Source organism: Podarcis bocagei (genome assembly GCF_964188305.1).
Source record: "Podarcis bocagei genome assembly, chromosome: 10".
In the NCBI taxonomy this organism is placed as follows: domain Eukaryota; kingdom Metazoa; phylum Chordata; class Lepidosauria; order Squamata; family Lacertidae; genus Podarcis; species Podarcis bocagei.
In genome coordinates, this window is record NC_138135.1 from 49,585,150 (window position 1) to 49,606,909 (window position 21,760).

Sequence of the window (21,760 nt, forward strand, 5' to 3'; positions counted from 1 at the left end):
TGGAGTTCCCTGATAACATTAAGGAACACTGAACTAAGTTATAAACATCCATTATTGCAGCCTGTGAACAAACTAATGGATACCAAACCAAGAAACACTAGAACTGGTTTGATGAGATTCAATACTGAGATTGAACGCATTACTGACAAGAAAAGGAAGGCCTTTCAGATCTGGCAAAGAGGTAGAAACTGCACCACTAAGAAAAATGCCAACGCTATGTCTGAGGTTCAAAGAAGAACCAGAGAACTAAAGAACACCTGGTGGATTATTATTTTTTAAAAAGTTCAAGCGATCCAGTACTTAGCCAACACTCATGATGCACAGAGTTTCTTTAAAGCCACAAAGACCATCTATGGCCCAATAAATCATGGCATATGCCCCCTACACTCAACAGATGGTACTACACTTCTAAAATATAAAGAAGTTATTGAACTGAACTGGAAGGAACATTACCAGCATCTCCTTAACCGCAACTGCCCCGTAGCTGCCGAGGTCCACTCACAAATTCCACAAAAACAAATTAGAGATGAGCTTGCAGTATCTCCAAATCTGGGAGAGCTGTGTACAGCTATTAACCAAATGAAAAACAACAAAGCCAGTTGACCTGTGGAAGTCTGTAAAGTGGGCAGAATTGAACTTACACAACAACTTCACGTGGCAAGATGGGCAAACTAATACCAGTGTACTGGAAGAAGCAAAGATCACCAGTGCTGAAGCAATGATTCTTCAACATCAACTTCGTTGGACTGGTCATGTTGTTTGGATTCCTGATTATTGTCTTCCAAAGCAACTACTCTATTCTGAACTTAAAAATGGAAAGCGTAATGCTGGTGACCAACAAAGGAAGTTTAAAGTCTCAAGGCAAATCTAAAAAAAAAGTAGTATAAACACAGACAACTGGGAAACACTGGCCTGCGAGCACTCCAACTAGAGAACAGCCTTTACCAAAAGTGTCATGGACTTTGAAGACCATGAAGACTTTGAAGACTCGAACTCAGGACGAAAGAGAGAAACAAGCTAAGAGGAAGGCACATTTGGCAAACCCTCACCATGATCAATTCCTGCCTGGAAACCTATGTCCCCACTGTGGAAGGACGTGTGGATCCAGAACTGGCCTCCACAGTTACCTAGGGACATACCGTTAAAACTGTGTTCGTGGAAGACAATCTTACTCAGCTATGAGTGGTCGCCAAAGAAGGAAGAAGACACATATATCATCATTAACATAGTGAAATTCTGATCAAAGTAGAGATGCATTCGTCAAAAACTAAATAAACATTTTCTTTCATAGTCTGGCACAATGTGACATACATCCAAGTAAACAAACACAGAACTCCACTGTAAGAACTGCACCACTTGTTTCTCCACTGTGGTCTCTTGGAAGCAATGCACTCCCTGCTGTCCAATGGCTCTGGAAGCTTCAGCACATTACTTGAGATAGATAATGCTACTAAAGAAAGATATCTCTCTCATCACGCACAAGGAAACCCAAACTGCACATATGAAGCCAACCTATATAAGTTGCAGAATACTGGACAGAAGATGTTACTGGAATAAATAATAAAGCATTAATAACATCATAAGTACAATATATATGAGACACAGTCCTTTTGAAAGTGACCCTTAAACTACAATTAATCCAGAGTGCAGCAGCTAGACTGGTGAATGGGAGTGGCCGCCAAGACCACATAACACCAGTCCTGAAACACCTACATTGGCTCCCAGTACGTTTCCGAGCACAATTCAAAGTGTTGCTGCTGACCTTTAAAGCCCTAAACGGCCTCAGCCCAGTGTAAATAATAAAATTATTATTTATTGTTATTGTTATTACTAGAGAATATTAGCGTGATTCCTGCTTGCCAGCAACTACTCTTTGTTCTCTTAAATCTTTTCCCCACAAGGCAAGATGGATTTCCATAGAAGTACCTCTTTCCCTTCAATCAGCTATTTATGAAATGCCGATTAGTTCAATTTCTTACCTCTTTAAAGTTAAAAGTATAGTGCAACATTTTAATCTATGCATCAGTTTATTCTATGACACTAAGTTTCAAAAACAGAAAATAATATAATTGTTTTCTTACACAAGAGTATCTACATTGAGTGACAAATTTCTTTCAGCAAAAGATTACAGTGTTACTAAAGTAAATAAACTTCTGGTCATCAAAGTGAAGAATGTGCATTTCTGTACAGATGTTATAGCCGTTTGCATGATGAATATCAAACATTAATTTAAATTTTTGTTTCACTTTGAAGTTAAATGTTCGGTTCAAATTCATGTTGCATAGACAATGTTTTCCTCAGTCTTTCAGCCCTGTACGAGGTTTCCAGATTTTGTAGCTGAAATTAATAAATTGGTCCTTTCATAACTGCATGCCAGACTCTGCTTTTATTACAAGGAAATAAATCTGTGTAATTCTTCATGTTATTTTCACCACACAAAAATAAAAAAATCACAGAAATTATCAAGCTATTTGTGCCTTATAAATGGGTTTTCCAAATACATTTCCTCTCCAACAGAGGGAATTGTCCAAGGAAGGAGAAAATGTGTGCTCTAGACTAGTGTTCAGAAGCAGAGCAACAAAAACAGTATTCAAGAAATGAGCCTCTTTAATTAAATGAGCTAGAAATTGTAATAGCAGACCCAAGAAAAAGTACAACAAGTAGACTTATTCATCAAAATTGTCATATTCTATCCAGGAATTGAGAAAACCTGCTAGGATATTCCCACAATTCTGAGGTCAATGATAATAAGCATCTCTCTCTCTGTCTCTCTCTCTCCAGCATATTCCATATCTTATGATAAAGCCTAAATGTGGTCTCCAGCCCACTTCTTCCTGTACATTGTGGAGGCACCAGAATAACTGCAATACAGCTACCACCTACCCTGCCAGCGCTGTCTTCAGCATATGCACCGCCGGGGTGCAAAGATCCGACCAGCACCCCTAGATTTAGTTTAGCCCCCAAATTAACTTTTATTATGCTTATGTCAGACACCATGCTTACGCCTTATCTCTTATTTACGAAAGAAGGGAGGAAAAAGAAACAAACTTTTTTATCTGCTCATTTATTTACAATACACTTATACTTAAGTATACAACACCACCACACTTAAACTTATAAGTATTGTTTAGGCACCTACTTAGGAGAAACATCAGTTGTGTCAAAGGTGCCACTGACCCCGCTGCCGCATAGCAGCTCAATACAAAACATAACACAATATTTTGATGTAAGAGTTAATTTCGCGTGCCCATTGTGAATGACAAGCGCCGCTGTTGTGAACGACAAGCGCAGCCGCTGGTGCAGCCATCTTGGCTAAATGAGCACACAAAGTCGAGAGTCCTTTAGTGAAACATTTCGGTAATACCTGGGTATATATGTATTTTGTTTTTCTAGCTTGATCAAAATGATTCATTATTTCATAACAGGTAGATAGTTAAGAGCTTAGGTGGTTTCAACGGCGGGCGCCTCGAGCCCCCCAGAATTCGGCACCCGGGTGCCCCGCACCCATTACACCCCCAGGTAAAGATGGTCTTGTGCCCTGCTGAGTATCATGGAAGACCATAGGCCATGTTTGAAGAAGCTACTATGCATCTCTTCCATCTACTGTCTACTGCCCTGGGGTTTCTTCATTACCTTAATGTCAAAGGAAACAGCCATGTTGTAGCAGCTACTACTACAACCACATAATTATAAGAAGGGGGCTGCAAGAACAGGTAAGGATGCATAGCTATGTTTCAGGTGTACTTCCCAGTAAGATATGCACATATACACTAAAGGCTATAAAGCCTGGCAATCAGGGGTAGGGAACTGGCAGTCCTCTGGATGCTGTGGACTACAGTGCCTATCATCCCTAACAATTGGCCATGCTGGCTGGGCCTGATGGGAATTAGAATTCAATAACTTTGAGAGGGCCATGACTTCTTCCACATCCCTGGTCAGGCATAGGCAAACTCGGCCCTCCAGATGTTTTGGGACTACAACTCCCATCATCCCTAGCTAACAAGACCAGTGGTCAGGGATGATGGGAGTTGTAGTCCCAAAACATCTGGAGGGCAGAGTTTGGCTATGCCTGTCCCTTGTCTACAGCCATATTCCAGAATTTCAGAGTTCTTGTGATGGCTGAAGATTCAGATCTCCACAGATCTAGGGATCCTTCCCATAATTAAGGGCTATTATGCAGCGCTAACTCACCCCTTGGGCACAAAATGCAATGAATTTACAGCAGCATTACAAAGATTTATTGTTTTAACTGGGCAAGTCTGTTCTACATATTGTATATAAGATATAGCACAGTGTTCTCAGTTCTGAATTAACACATGTAGACACAAGTAAACTGTTTCAAGGTGCTGCTGCCTGATAATTCTCATAGTAAGGCTAAACACAATCACTGAAAAATCTAAATGGAAAGCCTCTGTCAAAGAATTCAGAGAGCTTTAATTATAGGGAAGCCACTTCAACTTCTCAGCAGGAAAGAAGATTTTACCATTAAACTGTGCTGAAGGAAATGCAACTCAGATTCTTCTACCACCACCCTTGATTTAAGAAAGTCAGCCAGTTTGCTAGAATGCATACTTTCTCCTGCTCAATTTAAATTAACTTTTGGAATGTTCTGCTTTTTAGAGCCTATGACATCAATATTTCTTATATATCTAAAAGAAACAGACATTTAAATTAACCACCTAGAGAGAAATCTATAGCCTTGTCTGGCATGCAAGTATACATGGACATGTCATGAAAATTTGGTGACAAATAACCTGTTTCCTGATGTATTGGCTGCTCAGACTTCATGCCCGTGAAATAGCTTTGTCCTCCAGGAAGAAAAATATCCTTTTAAAACAGTCAATATTCCCAAAGTCCACTTCTCCCAGCCTGCTATATCATTCAAAACCTAATGCAGAACTGACATGGTTTCCTTGCAATCATTTTAACATAAAAGAGTAAAATTAAAAAGACTTGAAGCCATGAAAGGAATAAAAGCACTGCCATTCACAATAATAGCACTGTTTAAGGCAATCTGAAACCTGAGATTATTCAAAAGATTGGCTTGTTCCAGACTGTTTAAAGTTAAGACTGCACTTGAACTGATAAATTACTCTTTGGGGAACAACATGAAAACAGCATACAGTCAACATAAAAATGTAAACCTAAACATACCTGAATTGGAGTCAAACTTTGTTTCTGATCTAAAATAGAGAGAGAAGGGGGGGGGGAATCCTTTAATGATAAAGAACTGTTTATGTCATGAGAAACCCATGACTGAAGTACAAATAGCAAATTTCTATATTAATGCACCTCATCTGTAAACACATTTGTTCCTAAACATATTCTCAGTGTATTTTTACATTAGAAACCTTGATCAATAATCACAGAACACAAAAAACCCCACAACCCCTCTCCATAAAGTTAAAAACAGAAGAAATACATTGTGAGAGTTACAAACAGCATGTCATTTATCCTCTATCATCCCACTTATCAGATTTATTTCTTTGGAAAGCATCATAAGATGGTTTTAATCAATGTGCATGTTAATCTGTCCCCTCAGTAAATAAATGGTTGTTTCCCTTAAGAACAGAGAAGGCTGGAAAACCCAGAGAACAAGAGACTAGTACACACAAAACATACAATTACCATGCCCATTCTATACTACCAATTTTGCCTGTTTATTACATGATATCTTATGTGTTTAGCATACCACAAAAGAACCCAGTAGGCTGTAGATTTAATAATGAGTGGGAGGAGTGGGGAACAGAGGGGAAATTAGCCTTTGTGGGAACATCATGTTTCAGATATAGCTTAATGATAGTTCTAAACTCAGAAGCCTTTGAAGCTCTCAATTCAGCTGTGGGAAAACGCAAGTTGGGTAATTGCTTTCAAGATGCTGCTGAAGTGCTGTCAAGCAGAATTAACCCTATGACTAGTCCTATCCAAAGAAACAGCTATAAGAAGCATTGTCTAGGTCTAACTCTCAAACCAATTAGTGGGCATACTCTAGCCAGAATTATATCACAAATTAACCATCAGTGGTGTGTGTGTGAGTGTTTATACACATATGCGCACACGCACACACCCTGCCACAGCAAGTTATAAGTGCTGATTGGTAGGAATCTTCCTAAAGCCTGTTATTTCTGTAGCGGTATTTATTAAGGTGGTGATGGAGAATCTATGGCCCTACAAATATTGTTGAACTACAACCCCCAACATCCCTGACCACAAGCCATGCTGGTTGGGGCTGATGGGAGACCCACAACCTGGAGGTGCCACAGATTTCCCACCTCTGCCCTAAGGAATATAGGGAAGTGCACCCAAGCCACGTAGGAAATATCAGATTCCTTGAACCCACAAGAAGACATTGGTGCGCTTTGGGGAGTTGTACAGGTCTTTCACCAAAGCAACAATTGCAAACTGTTCTGTGTTAAACATAAAAATCCCCCACCCAAAAACAAATTAGTGCAAAGCACTATAAATTTATTTTTTTAAACCCATAACTTCAAGTTAACTGGAATAAGTCATTAGATGGCGATGGAAAGAGTCAGAAAAGCCAAGGGAAAAAAGGGGCAGTATATATGGAAAATGGTTGCTTTGTTCCACTCAGAAACCCTCATTATGTTCAAAGGGTGGGAAAAGAAGCAAAGATTTTTAGCCAAAAATATATTCTAATAGTACTGAACAGTGCACCAGCAACATGAATCAAAGCATTAATCTCCATTACAAGTGAACACCCTTCCAGTAAAGAGAATATTGCCTGCTCAAGGCCACGAACGGGTGAGTGGGTATACAGAACTCAGTGAGCCTGCTATATAGCCATAAATTTCACACATTACTCTGAGGGTATAAATAGTGTATTTTTTATAATAATAATAAAAAAAGAATTCTGACAGCAATCTTACTGCCAACTTTTGTTTCTTTTGGGCACAATCCACAGGACATTTTCCTGTACTAGCCCCGCAGAATTCGTTTTGTAAGCTCTCCCACAAGCAGGGCAATTTTGATTCAAATCAGGCTACATCATTTCCCATTTGTGTATCAGATATTTCCTAAACAAATATGCCTAACTAGTGCTGTCACACTTGCAACATGAGGACTGACAACTTAATAGAGCCATTATTAGTATATAGGCAGATGCCATAGGCAGAGTTTTAGGGGGTGATCCTGCTGTGAAAGCAAATATATACCTCTATACTTTATACAAAAGAAAGCCGATGGCTGCCAATGGGGAAAAGTGGCTGGTGGTTTGCATTAGAGCCAACACCTAGGGGCTGAGGGGTCTTTGCCTCCCATAAAATATTTGAGGGGGGGGCAGGGACCCCAAAGTTAATGGGAATTGTCATTCAAATGGTGTGCATGCACCACATCATGTGATCAATAATGTGGGGCAGGGCTTACCTCCCCCCCGATTTTTTTTTTCAAGTTGTCACCCCTGGTGGCAAGCAGCTCCTGTGCAGGGGGTAGCATGTGGGCAAAGTGGTAGGGAGCAGACAAAAGGCAGCTGGATTGTGCCCATTCTTGTCAAATGCATAGGGAAACTTTGAGGGGATAATAGTTGAAGGTAGAGGGGGTTGGCAGATAGGCAGGGTTGGTGAACAGAGGGGGTTAAACTTATTATTCTACTGCACTGCATTGTAGTTCTGCTTAATATTGCATTGCACTGTACCACAGTTTTTCATATATATTTGTTATTTTGTAAACCAGTTAAGTATCAAATAGACACTGCCAGCTTTGCTAAATTCCCTTACCGAATCCTGTTACATTTCTTCTGTCCTACTTCTAACTGGCTCTTCCTTCACCACTAGTCCAGAGGCCAAGTTGTGATGAAACAAAAATAAAATTAGCTAAATTAGACATCTATCACAGGCATAGGCAAACTCTGGCCCTCCAGATGTTTGGGACTACAATTCCCACCATCCCTAGCTAACAGGACCAGTGGTCAGGGATGATGGGAATTGTAGTCCCAAACATCTGGAGGGCCAGAGTTTGCCTATGCCTGATCTACCACATACCTCCACCCCAGCCCATTGCCCTGCGAAAGGTGAAAACCATGCCCCACAATGACATGTCAAATGAGGTGCAGAAGAAACCCCTAACTGCCTGATCCTCAGGGCATGGATGGTTTAAGTAGTCAGGCTTCCTGCTTTTTGTGTCTGTGTTTAAACAATTTATATACTATTCAGCTACAATAGTCTCTAAGCAGTTTGCAAAGGTATAAAAGATAAAAATCAGTTTAAACTATAAAATCAAACTTTCCCCTCCCAAATCAGGCAGGGGTGTGGCCCACTCTGCATCTCAGGTTCTGCAATTCCCCCATTCCACAAGCTACAAAGCTCAGGCAAAGGGCTCTTTCTGCAAGAAAAGGGCTCTTTCTTCAAGTTTCTATAAAACAATTCATTAGGAAACAAAGCATTTTTTTTTTTATTGTAACAGGGACTCATAGCACAACTACCTGTAGGAAGATTACAGGGAAAGCCAAGATTACCCCCACTTCAGATGTTCAGAGATCTGTGGGTAAATTTCCTAAGCAAAATGACTCTCAGTTGCATTTTTGCAAATGTAAAGCTGGATTTTTCTGGGCAATAATTTTATGACTATGCCACATTTCGTTATAGAAAAGTGGTGGTGGTGGTCACAATTAAATACTTTGTAGCTTTTCAAGTTGCTGGAACGATCAAATTAAATGAAGAGTGAGATTGAGTTTCACTGGTTCCTTGCTGATAAGGGGAGAATTCTATTTTAAACGTGTACCAAGAAACCTCAGGTCTTTCATCTGCAGAGCAAAATTCATGTGTTCCTTGACCTTACGTGCCACACAGTAATGAAGCAGCATAAATCAGATCTATTAAAGGTGAAGTTTGTTAATCTTAGTGCTGAAGAACCATTCTCCCTTTCCTGGCAAAAATAACTGGTTCACAGGTCATGATGACATAGTTACAGACTACAATGGTGCAAAGAACAAAAAATTAACAGCAACTCTCAGAAACATGGAGTTCAGGGGATGGGAAGGAAGCCAAATTCTGTTGCCCATATTTTACAATTGTGATGGTTCTTCAAATATAGCAGAGGCTATAATGATGACCCTGACTCTGTGTGGAGAAATGTAATGAATGCTAGACTATGAACTTCCAACATAGGTTTAAATTCTTGTTTATGATGGTAAGGAATCGGCAAAGCCCTGAACTGATGCTTTTTATATCATCCTTTAGTCTATGCTCACATAAAGCCCAGTGTTTTTGGTTCTATTACAATGTGTCTGCACTGCTGATTTGCTCTGCGTGAATCTTGATCCAGTATGAATTGAAGACGAGTCTTACTTGCACGGGCTACAGTTGAGTTTTGATGTAGCCCTTGAGATTCTCCATCAACAAGGAGTTCAGTTGTGCTGCTTCTGTTCAGCGCAGCTTTTCCCAACCTGGTACCCTCCACACATTGTGGACTAAACTCCCATCAGCCATAGTGAGATCAGTATGAAGTACAAGACCAATACCTTAACATCCACTTCTACAGCACATATGTAACACTCAAAAAACCAGAGCCACCATTATTTTGTAACTATGTTTAATTTACTCACTTGAACAAAGGAGTTCCACAAACAACACATTTGTATATTCCATGAGCTTTGTGATGTGTGTATTCTCCTTCAAAGGCACTAGAACAAAACAGCAACACAGTACTTTAGCAAACAGGTTATTTCATATCAAGTTGTCCAACTTTATAACCTCATGTCATCCAATTTTCTTAATATTAAATATTAAAACTAAGTTTAAATCTAAAATTTTAGCTTTTTATCTCATCCCTTTTTTGAGTTATGAGGGTTTGAAATTTTTAAAAAATGTCAATTTTGGCCTTGCCGGACTACACTAAAACCTTAAAAGCTCAGCCCAGCATTGAGATACGTCAGAACTAAAAACACCAATCTCTTCAGAACTTCAGGGGCTTTAATATGATATGCCACAAGATGGACTTACTCTAAATTTTAAATTTAAGTTACAATTTTTTTAAAAAAAAAGTGATTACAAATATGATTAAAGATTTTTTTAAAAATGTATTGACTATTTAATATTTCTAAGATCTACCTACAAAATTTCATCTTGGGATCTCAATGGGAACACAGTGAAAAAAATATTTTGTACATAAATGTTTGCCTTATTGGGTTCTATTTAGGATAAATGGGTCTTCTTGGAGTAAAATATAACAGAAAAAACAAGACTTCAAACTCTAATATCAGTTACTTCAGGCATTTCTTTAGAAAGTTATGCAATTAAAAGGTATCTGAAAAGCTAGTCAGGTTTTTATTTTAAAAATGTGTTCCAAAGTAGAGTGATAGCTTGCAGTTGCATTACAGAATTAACGCTTTGAAAGAATTTTTGTTAGAACTTCATTTCATTAACATTACAACAAAATGCATATCAAACAAAATTATGACACCCAAACAGGGAACTCTCATTGCGTTAACACTGAAATTGTTATGTTCAACTCGTATACCATATTGACCCGAATATAAGCCGCACCCGCAAATAAGCCACACCTTTAAAATTGGGGGGGGGGGAGAGAAAAAAAGACAATACCTGAATATACTCCACTCCCTTAAAATTACGCCTGCACTCATTCTATTTACCAGATGTCTGCTTCAGCAGCAACACTGTAAAAGCCAATTTTTGTAAGGCTGCGAATTTAAGCCGCACTTTAACTTTTCACAGTCGGAATTTGAGGGGGAAAGTGTGGCTTATATTCAGGCCGATACGGTATATTCCAATATAAATGGTACTTCATGGTTTGCGAATTATTGTTCTTCCTTCAGAAACAAAAAAGGTGCATATTAAAATCTGAACAGCAACATAAATGTGTCCTGTTTATGAAAAGAAACTATTGTTCAGATGTCAAAGTACAGAATTGCTTACAAGTAGCTAGACGTTTTCGATCAAGCCCTTTTCTCTCTTTTTTTGCACCTGAACATTATGGTAATTTTAAAATAAACCTCAATACTAAAAATCTTAACAACATTTCCATATCATAGTCTTGATCTTTTGCATTAAACTATGCAGTAGTGCAAGATCTTTGTGGGAGATTGGGCAGGACTACCAAGAGAATCAAACAGAAAAGGAGGAGGAGAAAACTGGCCCATGATTTCAAGCTGTGTGAGCTCTATATTTTTATTTGAAAAGGAATATTACTGCTTTAAGGGAATATTTTTCTAAGTTAACAATCTTAAAGGCTAGGAGGTCATTCAACTAATACAATTCAGCTGTGCTATTCCAACAAAAAGTCTATGTGCTCTGCAGCTTGTTTTTATTATCTTTTCACCCTTTTTATGGGGGTCCAATATATTTTTTTATAAACAGGATTTTAAAAAATGACCTAAACCCTGGTTGTTTGTGCACACTAAATCATTTTTGCTAATCTTCTACACAACAGTAAACGACTTGCCTGGAAGGCCTACTGAGCTGGAGGAAAGCACCACCACCAGTTTGTTGTGGGGGTACAGACAACCTTGTGCCAGTGATCCCCATTCAGAAAATCTAGTAAAAAGGCGACTCCGACAGGAAGACTGTTGCCAATTAAACAGGACCCCACATGTGGCAAAGGAGGTTTTTGGGAAATGGGAGTAGAATGAAAGATTGCATATTAACACCGGTCCTGAAAGACCTACATTGGCTCCCGGTACGTTTCCGGGCACAATTCAAAGTGTTGGTGCTGACCTTTAAAGCCCTAAACGGCCTCGGCCCAGTATACCTGAAGGAGCGTCTCCACCCCCATCATTCTGCCCAGACACTGAGGTCCAGTGCCGAGGGTCTTCTGGAGGTTCCCTCACTGCGAGAAGTGAGGTGACAGGGAACCAGGCAGAGGGCCTTCTCGGTAGTGGCGCCCACCCTGTGGAACAGCCTCCCACCAGATGTCAAGGAAATAAACAACTACAGTGGTACCTCGGGTTACATACGCTTCAGGTTACAGACTCCACTAACCCAGAAATAGTGCTTTAGGCTAAGAACTTTGCTTCAGGATGAGAACAGAAATCATGCTCCGGCAGCATGGCAGCAACGGGAGGCCCCATTAGCTAAAGTGGTGCTTCAGGTTAAGAACACTTTCAGGTTAAGTATGGACCTCCGGAAAGAATTAAGTACTTAACCTGAGGTATCACTGTATCTGACTTTTAGAAGACAGCTGAAAGCAGCCCTGTTTAGGGAAGTTTTTCATGTTTGATCTTTTATCGTGTTTTTAGTTTTCTGTTGGGAGCCACCCAGAGTGGGTGGGGAAACCCAGCAAGACAGACGGGGTATAAATTATTATTATTATTATTACTACTACTACTATTGCTATTGGAACAGAAGCAGGCCTGACTTTAAACTCCATGGTCAGAAGAAACAGGGAATCATAGAACTGAAGAGTTGAAAGGGACCTCGAGAATCATCTAGTCCAACCCTGCAGGAATATGCAACTGCACCGAATGGGGATCGAACCTGCATGCAGCAAAATAGACATTGACTTAGGTGACCGCCTCCTCCTCCTCATTCTAGAAATCAGCTGAGATAAATTATATTCACGGCGAGAGCCTTAGGAATTAGCTCTCTTGTCTCTCCCCCCCCCCAAACCTTCTCCAGGATTTAGAGCTTGCTTTCAAGGTCTAAAGCCGTGTGAGGGCAGTTATTGAAAATATTTGACATTCCAGCCACAAATGAGCCAATAAATACTTTCTCCACATGTGCTTCAATACAGAAAGTGGAAAAGGAATGAAAATAGGCTACCTTCTTACTCTCGCCGACCCCCAGCCAAACTGTCTGTACATACAATGACCACCTTCAAAACTTCACCTTTAAATGGCACAGGGCTATTTCCCTTATGGTTCTGCTTACTGTGGTGTCTCCACCCTCCTCCCCCAAAACAACAACAGCAAAAGACTCTCTTAACTGCCATTACTTCCACACATTTTGTAGTAAACTGAAAACAGACCCCAAGAAGAAGCTAAGGGACAGAATAGCGTTCATTTTATATTTATGAAGTCCGTGACCTTGCCCTCCCCGCCGCAAATTCCTGTCTGGTTTGGTGGTGTTAATTTGTATAAGTTAGTAAACAAGTGCTAAATTTCTTGAAGCTGTCAGCTGAGGAGAAAACAGCAGCAGATTGAAAGAGGAGCGGCCTGTGTTTCTCACTGACCACATGGCCATACCTTACCTCTCAGTCCCTTTCTCCTGAGTAACATGGTATTGCAAAGGTGTCAGCCGCTTCCGCAGTTCTTGCTGGGAGAAGACCACCTTACAGTTCTTTTTATCCCTACGTGACCCTGCAAAGGGAGAGGATACAGGAGAAGGGGTCTTTTTAGTTGAAATCCTGAACAATAGCTTTGGCTTCTAGCCAAAACACAGCTTCTGCGTTTACTTTCCCAGTGACCAGATCAGCTTCTAATATATTAAGAGTGCCTCAGCTGGTGGCTTCTTCAAATCCAACTTTTTTTAAAATAGTAATAATAAAAGTCTGCTGTTCACAAGGGGGAGGGGGGTGACTCCATTGGAACAGTGATCATGTGATACAGCCAAAGCCTTCTGAATGCAGAAAAGTCACAACCATCGGCAAGATTCTACATTCACACAATCATTCACAAAAAGGCGACAACCTGAGCCTAAACATAATGGAACTTTAAATATGCTTAGGAGCACAGCCTTTGTATTTGCAAGAAACGGTAGATATAAAGGTAATGGGCATATGATGTTTAAACACAATTCAGTGAAACTTGAAAGTTTTGTAATTAGCTATCCTTAATTTAGAAACAAATGTTTCTTTGTTTAAAATTTTACTTTGCATCAAAGAGAATAGCTGACAGCACAACAGCTGGAAGCTGTAATTTGCATTTTAGGTATAAATGAATGGTATTTTAAAGGTTTGCCTGCTGCTGATAAGAAACAGATAAGCCTTCCTCCCTCATCAATTTGATTTTTGTAAAATCTGTTGCAAGCTCGAAATACTTTCTCTGGAGGTTGCTCATGATTACTTCCTCTTGTGTCTTAGGAGCATCCAAAATATTAATGGCATTGGAAAGTATTACCTGCTACTGCTGAGAGAGATAAAGAAATCTCTCTTAGAATTAATGTATTAATCTGCAAATTATTGCTACATGGAGTAGCATGCCTGCTACTTTGTTTGTTCTGTATATTGTACTAGAAATTAAAATATTTTGCTTGAAAAAGACTTTTAGTCAGTCCATTAGATCCAGTAAAATTAATCTGAACCTTGAAAAGCACATAAAGCTGAGAGACAGAGTGAAAAAGGACCACTCTTTGAACCACCTCCTCTTTCCACTCTGTGTACTTTTCAAAAGATAAAAAGGTGACCAATTCATCACCAAGAGGGCAGTGAGTGGGTCAGCTCAGGGGCTTTGCAGATTCCGGGGAAGACCTCAAGGGTGCCCCTGAAGCCACGGATGCCAAGTTGGCGACCCTTGACTTATAGAATATGTTGTTATTTATTTAACAGGATTTATGCACCCCTTGATCGTAATAAAACCTCGAAGTGGTTATGTACATTTGATGGCAGTGGTGTGATTTATTAACAGTCTTCCGAGTCATTAAAATGATTAAGCAAAATAAAATGATCCAGTCTATGTTAAATGACAAAAAACAGGTTATTGAAAGCAGGAGGCTAGGGAAGGATTTGGGAGAATTTGGAAGAGCCATTGGCTGTGTTTGGACATTACTCAAAACCACAGTTTAGCACAGCATGAATGAGCCCTTGCACATTCCTTCGCCTCTCCCTATGCACTTCTTTACTAGGAGGAGGAACTCAGAATCTTTGACTTTTGCTACACCTCATGAGTAGAGAAGACTCCCTGGAAAAGACCCTGATGTTGGGAAAGATGGAGGGCACAAGGAGAAGGGGACGACAGAGGACGAGATGGTTGGACAGTGTTCTCACAGCTACGAACATGAGTTTGACCAAACTGCGGGAGGCAGTGGGAGGGCCTGGCGTGCTCTGGTCCATGGGGTCACGAAGAGTCGGACATGACTAAACAACAACAACACAACACCTCACTTTGTTGTTTTCTCAGAGCCAACAAACTGTGGTTAATATTAAGTATGTTTGTCTGACACAAGCCAACTAGAAGCCATGATTTCAACAAACCCAAAGCAGAAGTGAAAGATTCTGAACTTATTCTGCTGGAAGAAGGCAGGGGAATGAATACATGTGCCCAAGGTTTGCTGTGGCTCATTCATGCTTGCTCACATTGCGCTAGACCAGTGGTTCCCAACTGGGGGTCCACGTAGCCCACCCAGGGGGTCTGTGGCCCCATTCCCGTAACAAAAGCTACCATAGAGATGTCAACATTTTCAAAATATATTTAATTATCTAACTTAATTATTTTTAACAAAATGAATATGGGGTTGTTTGACGAGGCAAAATCACCACAAAATATATATTTTAAAGAATCCAGTTGTTGGATGGGCAGGTGGGGGAGGGAAGGCATTAAATAACCTATAAAAACTTTAGTTATTGGCCATATACTACTGAAGTTAGGCTACAAATACATGTATTTAAAATTATATTCAAAAGCCACACAGGTGTTTTAGGAAAATCAAAACTTTTGAAGTGTCTACAGTTAGCCTGGGTCTGAAAAACTAATGTTTTTCAAAATGAGTTTTTCTAATTACTGAAGGAGTTATGTTTGATTAGAAATAAACAGTCTTGGCAAAAGTTTGTTAGTAACAGATATATGCTCATAAAGAAAGCAATTGTGTTCTCAAAGTAGAGTGACCAGAGTTATCCATCTGTATGTCATTTAGTACAAGAGAAGAAACGGCAGGTTTAAATTACATGGTATTGGATTGCAATTTCCTAACATTGGATGCTTTTCTGCTTTTTTACCTTCAGTCATTACTAAGAAGTGTTCATAAAAAGTAGCTTAAAGAACAGATGCTTTCAAATAATTTAAGGAAAGATGTTTCTCCCCCCCCTTTATTCCATTTCCATCCATATATATATATATATATATATATATATATATATATATATATATATATATATATATAATATAATTTAAACATACACACTTCTGGTCACTATTGATTATCCCTTTGCAGGCAGAAAGAAGAACATTTAAAAGTATTTGATTGGAGTAAACAGTAGACATTAGAAGCTTTGTTATTAACTTGCAAGGTACTAGAAAGAAACTTTTATCTCACAGATTAGAAATTACTTTTGATCTTGCCATTCTTTAAAAAACTCAAGTTTTCTACTTTGAGCTCTCTCGTTAATTGCTGCAGAGCCCTCATTTTAATAGGAGTCTTTGAAAGACCACTGTTGTTAACCCCATTGTTGGTTTAAATCTTATTTTGGAGGAGGATAAAGACTTTCTTCCAGATTTCTTTGTCTTACAAGATTCACTATGTAAGTACTCACCCAAATTTTGCAGGAATGTCCTGTTTCATAAGCGACAAATTATTTGGGTTTTGTGCACTTAAAGGTCACCTTACAAATTAGCAAGATTTTCCTACATCCTGGCTTCTCAACCTTAAATATAAATATTGTTTCCGAACTGTGAGTGAGGTTTGTGCTTTACAACGTTATGTTGATTATTTTAAGAAGTCAAGTGGTGGAGGTTTACATTCACAGACTCTGCTGTTTTCTTGCACTAATAAGTCTTTCAGAAGTTTACCTAAAAGCAGAATAAGAACCTACATTACTCATGCATGCAACACTGTTTTGACCTGTTTGGGGATCAACGTTAAAAACCCACAGACAAGGCAATGTTGCCCTATGCAATCTCTTAATTTTATAATTTAAGTTACCATAGCTTCCAATCTAAATCCAGGGCTACAAAAAGACTATTTATTTTATTTTATGTGGCCCACTTCCATCTCTGGAGGTTCATAATAGGTAGCAATGGTAGAACAAAGCTCCAAAGTCCAATAAAAAAAATTACAAACCCTTTTTGTCTTATCTCAATTTGTCCCTGGCTACCAAAAGTTTGACTGAACAAAAAGGTCTTCTTTAATTTGTTTATAAGAATTAAAAGATGAAGGATTGCACTTCATCTTTGCATTCATCCATTATATCATTTCAGAGGGTATTTGTATCGTTTTTATAAAACGTAACAAATTACAAACTTACATTTTGTAGATTGATTCTTTATTAATTTCAGTACAACCTTCCCAGTATTTTTCTACTGATTTTCACTGTTCTAATATTCACTAATTTTTTTACCAATATTCCAGTGAGGCTTTTCTTTTTTTTGGAGGGGGGGGGGATCTTTTAAAAACTGTGGAGGAACAACTAGCCTTCAAAGACTGAGTTTATTTGTTTTTAAATCACACTTATTTCAAATATTTATACACTACCTCTCCATCACTCAAAACTAGTTCCGACTTAAAAATAATAATAAAAACAAATGCAAATATAAAATTCCAGCAAATCCTGAGTACTTCTACTCTAGAATGAAACGGTAGGGAAGCCCTGGCATTCTAAAACTTTTAAATGCATTTTTCTGTATTTATATATACCGTATCTGATGCCACTTTATTGCTATATAGTGTTTTGCTCTCTGTTTCCTTATTTGTAAGCAGTGTTGGGGGTCTTTCTGGACTTTCAAGCAGGTGTAGAAACTTGCCAAGGTTCCTGGCCAAGAATGTCCACCCCTGAGAACTCTTCTCTGAATGCACTCACAATCATGACTTTGTACATACTAGATGGTGGGCTTACCTGAACTGTTCAAATGAAAAAGGTCATGATATAATAAAACAGTGGGGGGTGTTTTGACAAGACCATTTAGGTCCGTTGGAATAATCAGCAGCACCTGAGATTGAGTCTGGGAGGCAGCAGGAAGCCAGTGCAGGCATTGGAGTGCTGTCAATCACAATACATTATGATTATGACTAGGCTCTCCACGTAAGAAAGGTCAAATGCGCTGCACCAGCTACAGCTTCTGAACCACTACCAATGGTAGCGCCACACAAAGTGCCTTAGGGTGGATCATGTCAGGATTATGAAGCTATGCATGATGGCTATGAGGTCCATCTCTGAAAGAGGGCCACAACGTATATGCCTACCCACTGCAACCAAATATCAGGGCTCAATGAAGAGTAATATAGGAGCACATCAAATACTGCAAGCCGTGGGTGGCGCTGTGGTCTAAACCAGAGCCTAGGGCTTGCCAATCGGAAGGTCGGCGGTTCGAATCCCCACAACGAGGTGAGCTCCTGTTGTTCGGTCCCTGCTCCTGCCCACCTAGCAGTTGAAAAGCACATTCAAAGTGCAAGTAGATAAATAGGTACCACTCCGGCGGGAAGGTAAACGGCATTTGCATGTGCTGCTCTGGTTCGCCAGAAGCGGCTTAGTCATGCTGGCCACATGACCCGGAAGCTGTCTGCGGACAAACGCCGGCTCACTCGGCCTATAGAGCGAGATGAGCACACAACTCCAGAGTCGTCCGCAACTGGACTTAATGGTCAGGGGTACCTTTACCTTTAAGTGACCAAAGGATGTACATTGCTGACACTCTGAACAATGATGTGAGTGCCAACATGCTCTGTATTTTAATACCTCCCAATCATTACTACTTCTATAGTGTGTAGAGTTAATTTCAGTTGGTTCACCCATATCCAGCTCCCAAACAGACACCAGAAGACAAACAATCAATGTCAAAAGCACAGTCTTAATGTTATTTCCTGACCAAATATTGAACTGGTACAGATGTAACCATGTGTTCCTGGAACTAGACCATTGCTTACTTAGTGACCCATCTTCAAGAAGGACAAATTGGAGGGACGTTTTTAGATCAGAAGATATGAGACTATACTTTAACCTCTCTGAAACACCTCATTGATGACCTCAGTAAAGGGCCCTATATCTCCTAGTTTGGATGTTGTTTTTAATAGAAAAATTGTCTAGAACTCTTTAAAATGTGTAAAAGAAACCACTTTAAATAACTAGGACAGGAACAAGTTCAGCTCTCAAGTTGTCACAGTAAACAGACTCACAGCGAGGAAAAGACTGAAATTAGTTTAAGATTAAATATCCAACAATTTGAATTCTTTGTTTAAAACTGTGACACTCAAGTTGAGGCAAATAGGTTCACTATACATCTTACTAGGATTTTTAAAAACATCTATCTGCTAAAAGACTTTTGTATAAAAACCCCCACTAGATTTGAACAGTTTTCCATCTTCCTTTTTGAGAGGTATTATACTCAAAACATATTTAGTGCTTGACAGATCTGGCTGAATTTTGTATTTCCCATTATCATTAAAGTAGTCTCAACAAGCTACTTAACGACTTTGTAAGAGTTTATTTTCACATTAAAACTCCTAATTATTATTAATGTCAATTAAAAGAAAACAAAATTCAATATTAAAAACATACCAAAAAAATAACATGATATGCCCAATACCTGTATGGTAATTTCCACTGTGAACTTAGAAAATATTTTATAAATGGTATTTATATATTGTAGCAATTAAGCACTGCACAGTATTTAAAAACTTTAGTGTTAAAAATCATCCATGTCTTTCAGACATCTTAATAATTAATGTAACTAAAATTATACATGTAATTCTACTTTTCTAGACTTCTAAGAGCAAGAAGAATAGCTTTCTACTACATGCAAAAGGTGATGCAAGCAACATAAAGTGTGAATGAGAAAAAGAGATGAATGAGCTTATAAAATGCAAACTCACAGCAAAGCAAAGTCAGTTTCCCCCTATATAAATATGGTGCTCTGCTACAGAAAATATATTTTAAAGTTTTGTATAAATCCATATGAAGAAAGGTTTGATTTTATCCTTACAAATTTAGATTAAAGTTTATCTGCATATTCACAGAAAATGTTGGGGCACCAAAAGTGTAATGAATTCTCAAATATTGTTAGATTATTCAATTGTCAAGTAGAACACTATTCATATATTTTCCAGGTTAGAATTAATTTTCAAACAAGATTAAGTCTGCATGTGAAAGATTTCTTGTTTGAAGGGGGATAATTCTATTTAAAATATTCAAAAGAATACATAATTAGTGCCATCTACTGGCAATCTGGAGCAATTAACTTTTAGGCTGAAATCTCTACAGAACATGTGTTAATTTAAAACTAAGTCGTTTCTAAATAAGCCCAATTTTGTGCATTGGGGAAAAAATAAAAACACCTCAATTATATAAACATATAACTTCTAATATTTCCTACAGAAAAACAAGATGTATTCCAGATGAATAGCAATATTAGGAAGAGGCCAATATGGTGGCATAAACTGTGATAGGCTTGGAACAAGGGAGAGTATTGGGTGAGAGGGGAAGCAGATTGCTCTGAAGATATTCATAAACTACCTTAAAGTGCAATTCTGTTATAAAAAGGTGAACAAAAAATGTCAGACCAGCTCTAATGTCTAATACAGAAGGCAGTGACTACTTATAGATATATATGCCATATTACTAATGCCATTCTCCCTTATTAATGTACACTTAAGTACATCTAGACTAGAAAGTAGGTGCTAGTGTTTTGAAGTGGAAACTATGACACTTATTGAGTCAATTTCAGTTCTCTTCCCCTAGCTGCACCTCTTATTGGCAGGAAACACCTTTGGGCAAGGGCCACTGCTCTCATGTCTTGTTTTTGGGTTCCCCGTCCAAGATCTGCTCTGGAGGGACCTTCATTCCCCCAGGGTGGATCTTGGGTAGAATTAAGGGGTTGCAGTGGGGAGGGACAATCACAGAAAACTGTCTTCCTTATTCTGCAGATGGATGACATTTGTAAATACACTCGTACCTTGGATCCCGAACACCTTGGTACTCGGATGTTTTGGGTCTTGAATGCCGCAAAGTGAGTGTTCAGAAGTGAGTGTTCCGGTTCTTTGGAACCCGAACGTCCAACGGGGCTTCTGATTGGCTGCAGGAGCTTCCTGCAGTCAATCAGAAGCTGTGCTCTGGTTTCCGAACGTTTTGGAAGTCGAGCTGAATTCCGGAACGGATTCCATTCAGCTTCCAAGGTACGACTGTATTGCTTATATATTGCTTGGGGAGTACCGTATTTTTTGCTCTATAAGTCTCACTTTTTCTCTCCTAAAAAGTAAGGGGAAATGTGTGTGCGTCTTATGGAGCGAATGCAGGCTGCACAGCTATCCCAGAAGCCAGAACAGCAAGCGGGATTGCTGCTTTCACTGCGCAGCGATCCCTCTTGTTGTTCTGGCTTCTGAGATTCAGAATATTTTTTTTCTTTGTTTTCCTCCTCCAAAAACTAGGTGCGTCTTATGGTCTGGTGCGTCTTATAGAGCGAAAAATACAGTATTTAATGTGACTACTATTTACAGGACAATTATATTGGTTTTTTTATTATTTCTTTGTGAACTGAGAAACGTTGTCAAATCTAAAGAAATTGTGTCATGTATGGGCCTCCAAGACAGTCAACATTTCTCAAATAATTTTCCAACATAGCTGTAAAGCATGGTGTCTCTTTAACAAATACTTTCAGCTTCAGACATTTTAGATAGCCAGCAGTTTAGCAAAGCATGGCATAGTATTTACTGTAGCAGAGGCACCCACGTCACTAAGAGGGACCTCCATATGCATGACCACAACAAGTAGCAGCCATTCAACCTGAGGGAAGCCCACAGGCTCGCAGGGCCACTGGCTGGCTTTTTGTCACCAAATGCAGAAGGTTGAATGCAGACATCACTGTAATATCCTCACCAACACAACCAGAGGCAAAGAACAGGGGCAAGAGCTGAGTAAGGGAGAGAAAAAAAAGATGAAAATAAAATTAAAACATCAAAAATGTTAGATACATTCACAGCAAAACTGGTGG

At 39.1% G+C, this 21,760-nt stretch overlaps 1 protein-coding gene across 4 annotated transcripts in view; it reads right to left on the reverse strand.

The window, feature by feature from the left end:
• The window catches only part of MSRB3 (methionine sulfoxide reductase B3), a 61,065-nt gene that overhangs the window by 25,651 nt on the left and 13,654 nt on the right, over positions 1-21,760 (reverse strand). For 2 of the 4 annotated variants that reach the window (XM_081211847.1, XM_081211845.1), the window contains exons 2-5: positions 21,553-21,679; positions 13,159-13,267; positions 9,560-9,637; positions 5,155-5,183 (exon numbers count right to left, since the gene is read on the reverse strand). In XM_081211847.1, coding sequence (XP_081067973.1) covers positions 5,155-5,183; positions 9,560-9,637; positions 13,159-13,267; positions 21,553-21,628 — 292 coding nt within the window. In that variant the 5' untranslated portion in view covers positions 21,629-21,679. The remainder of the gene's footprint in view (positions 1-5,154; positions 5,184-9,559; positions 9,638-13,158; positions 13,268-21,552; positions 21,680-21,760) is intronic. The other 2 variants (XM_081211846.1, XM_081211844.1) reach the window with 1 other exon arrangement.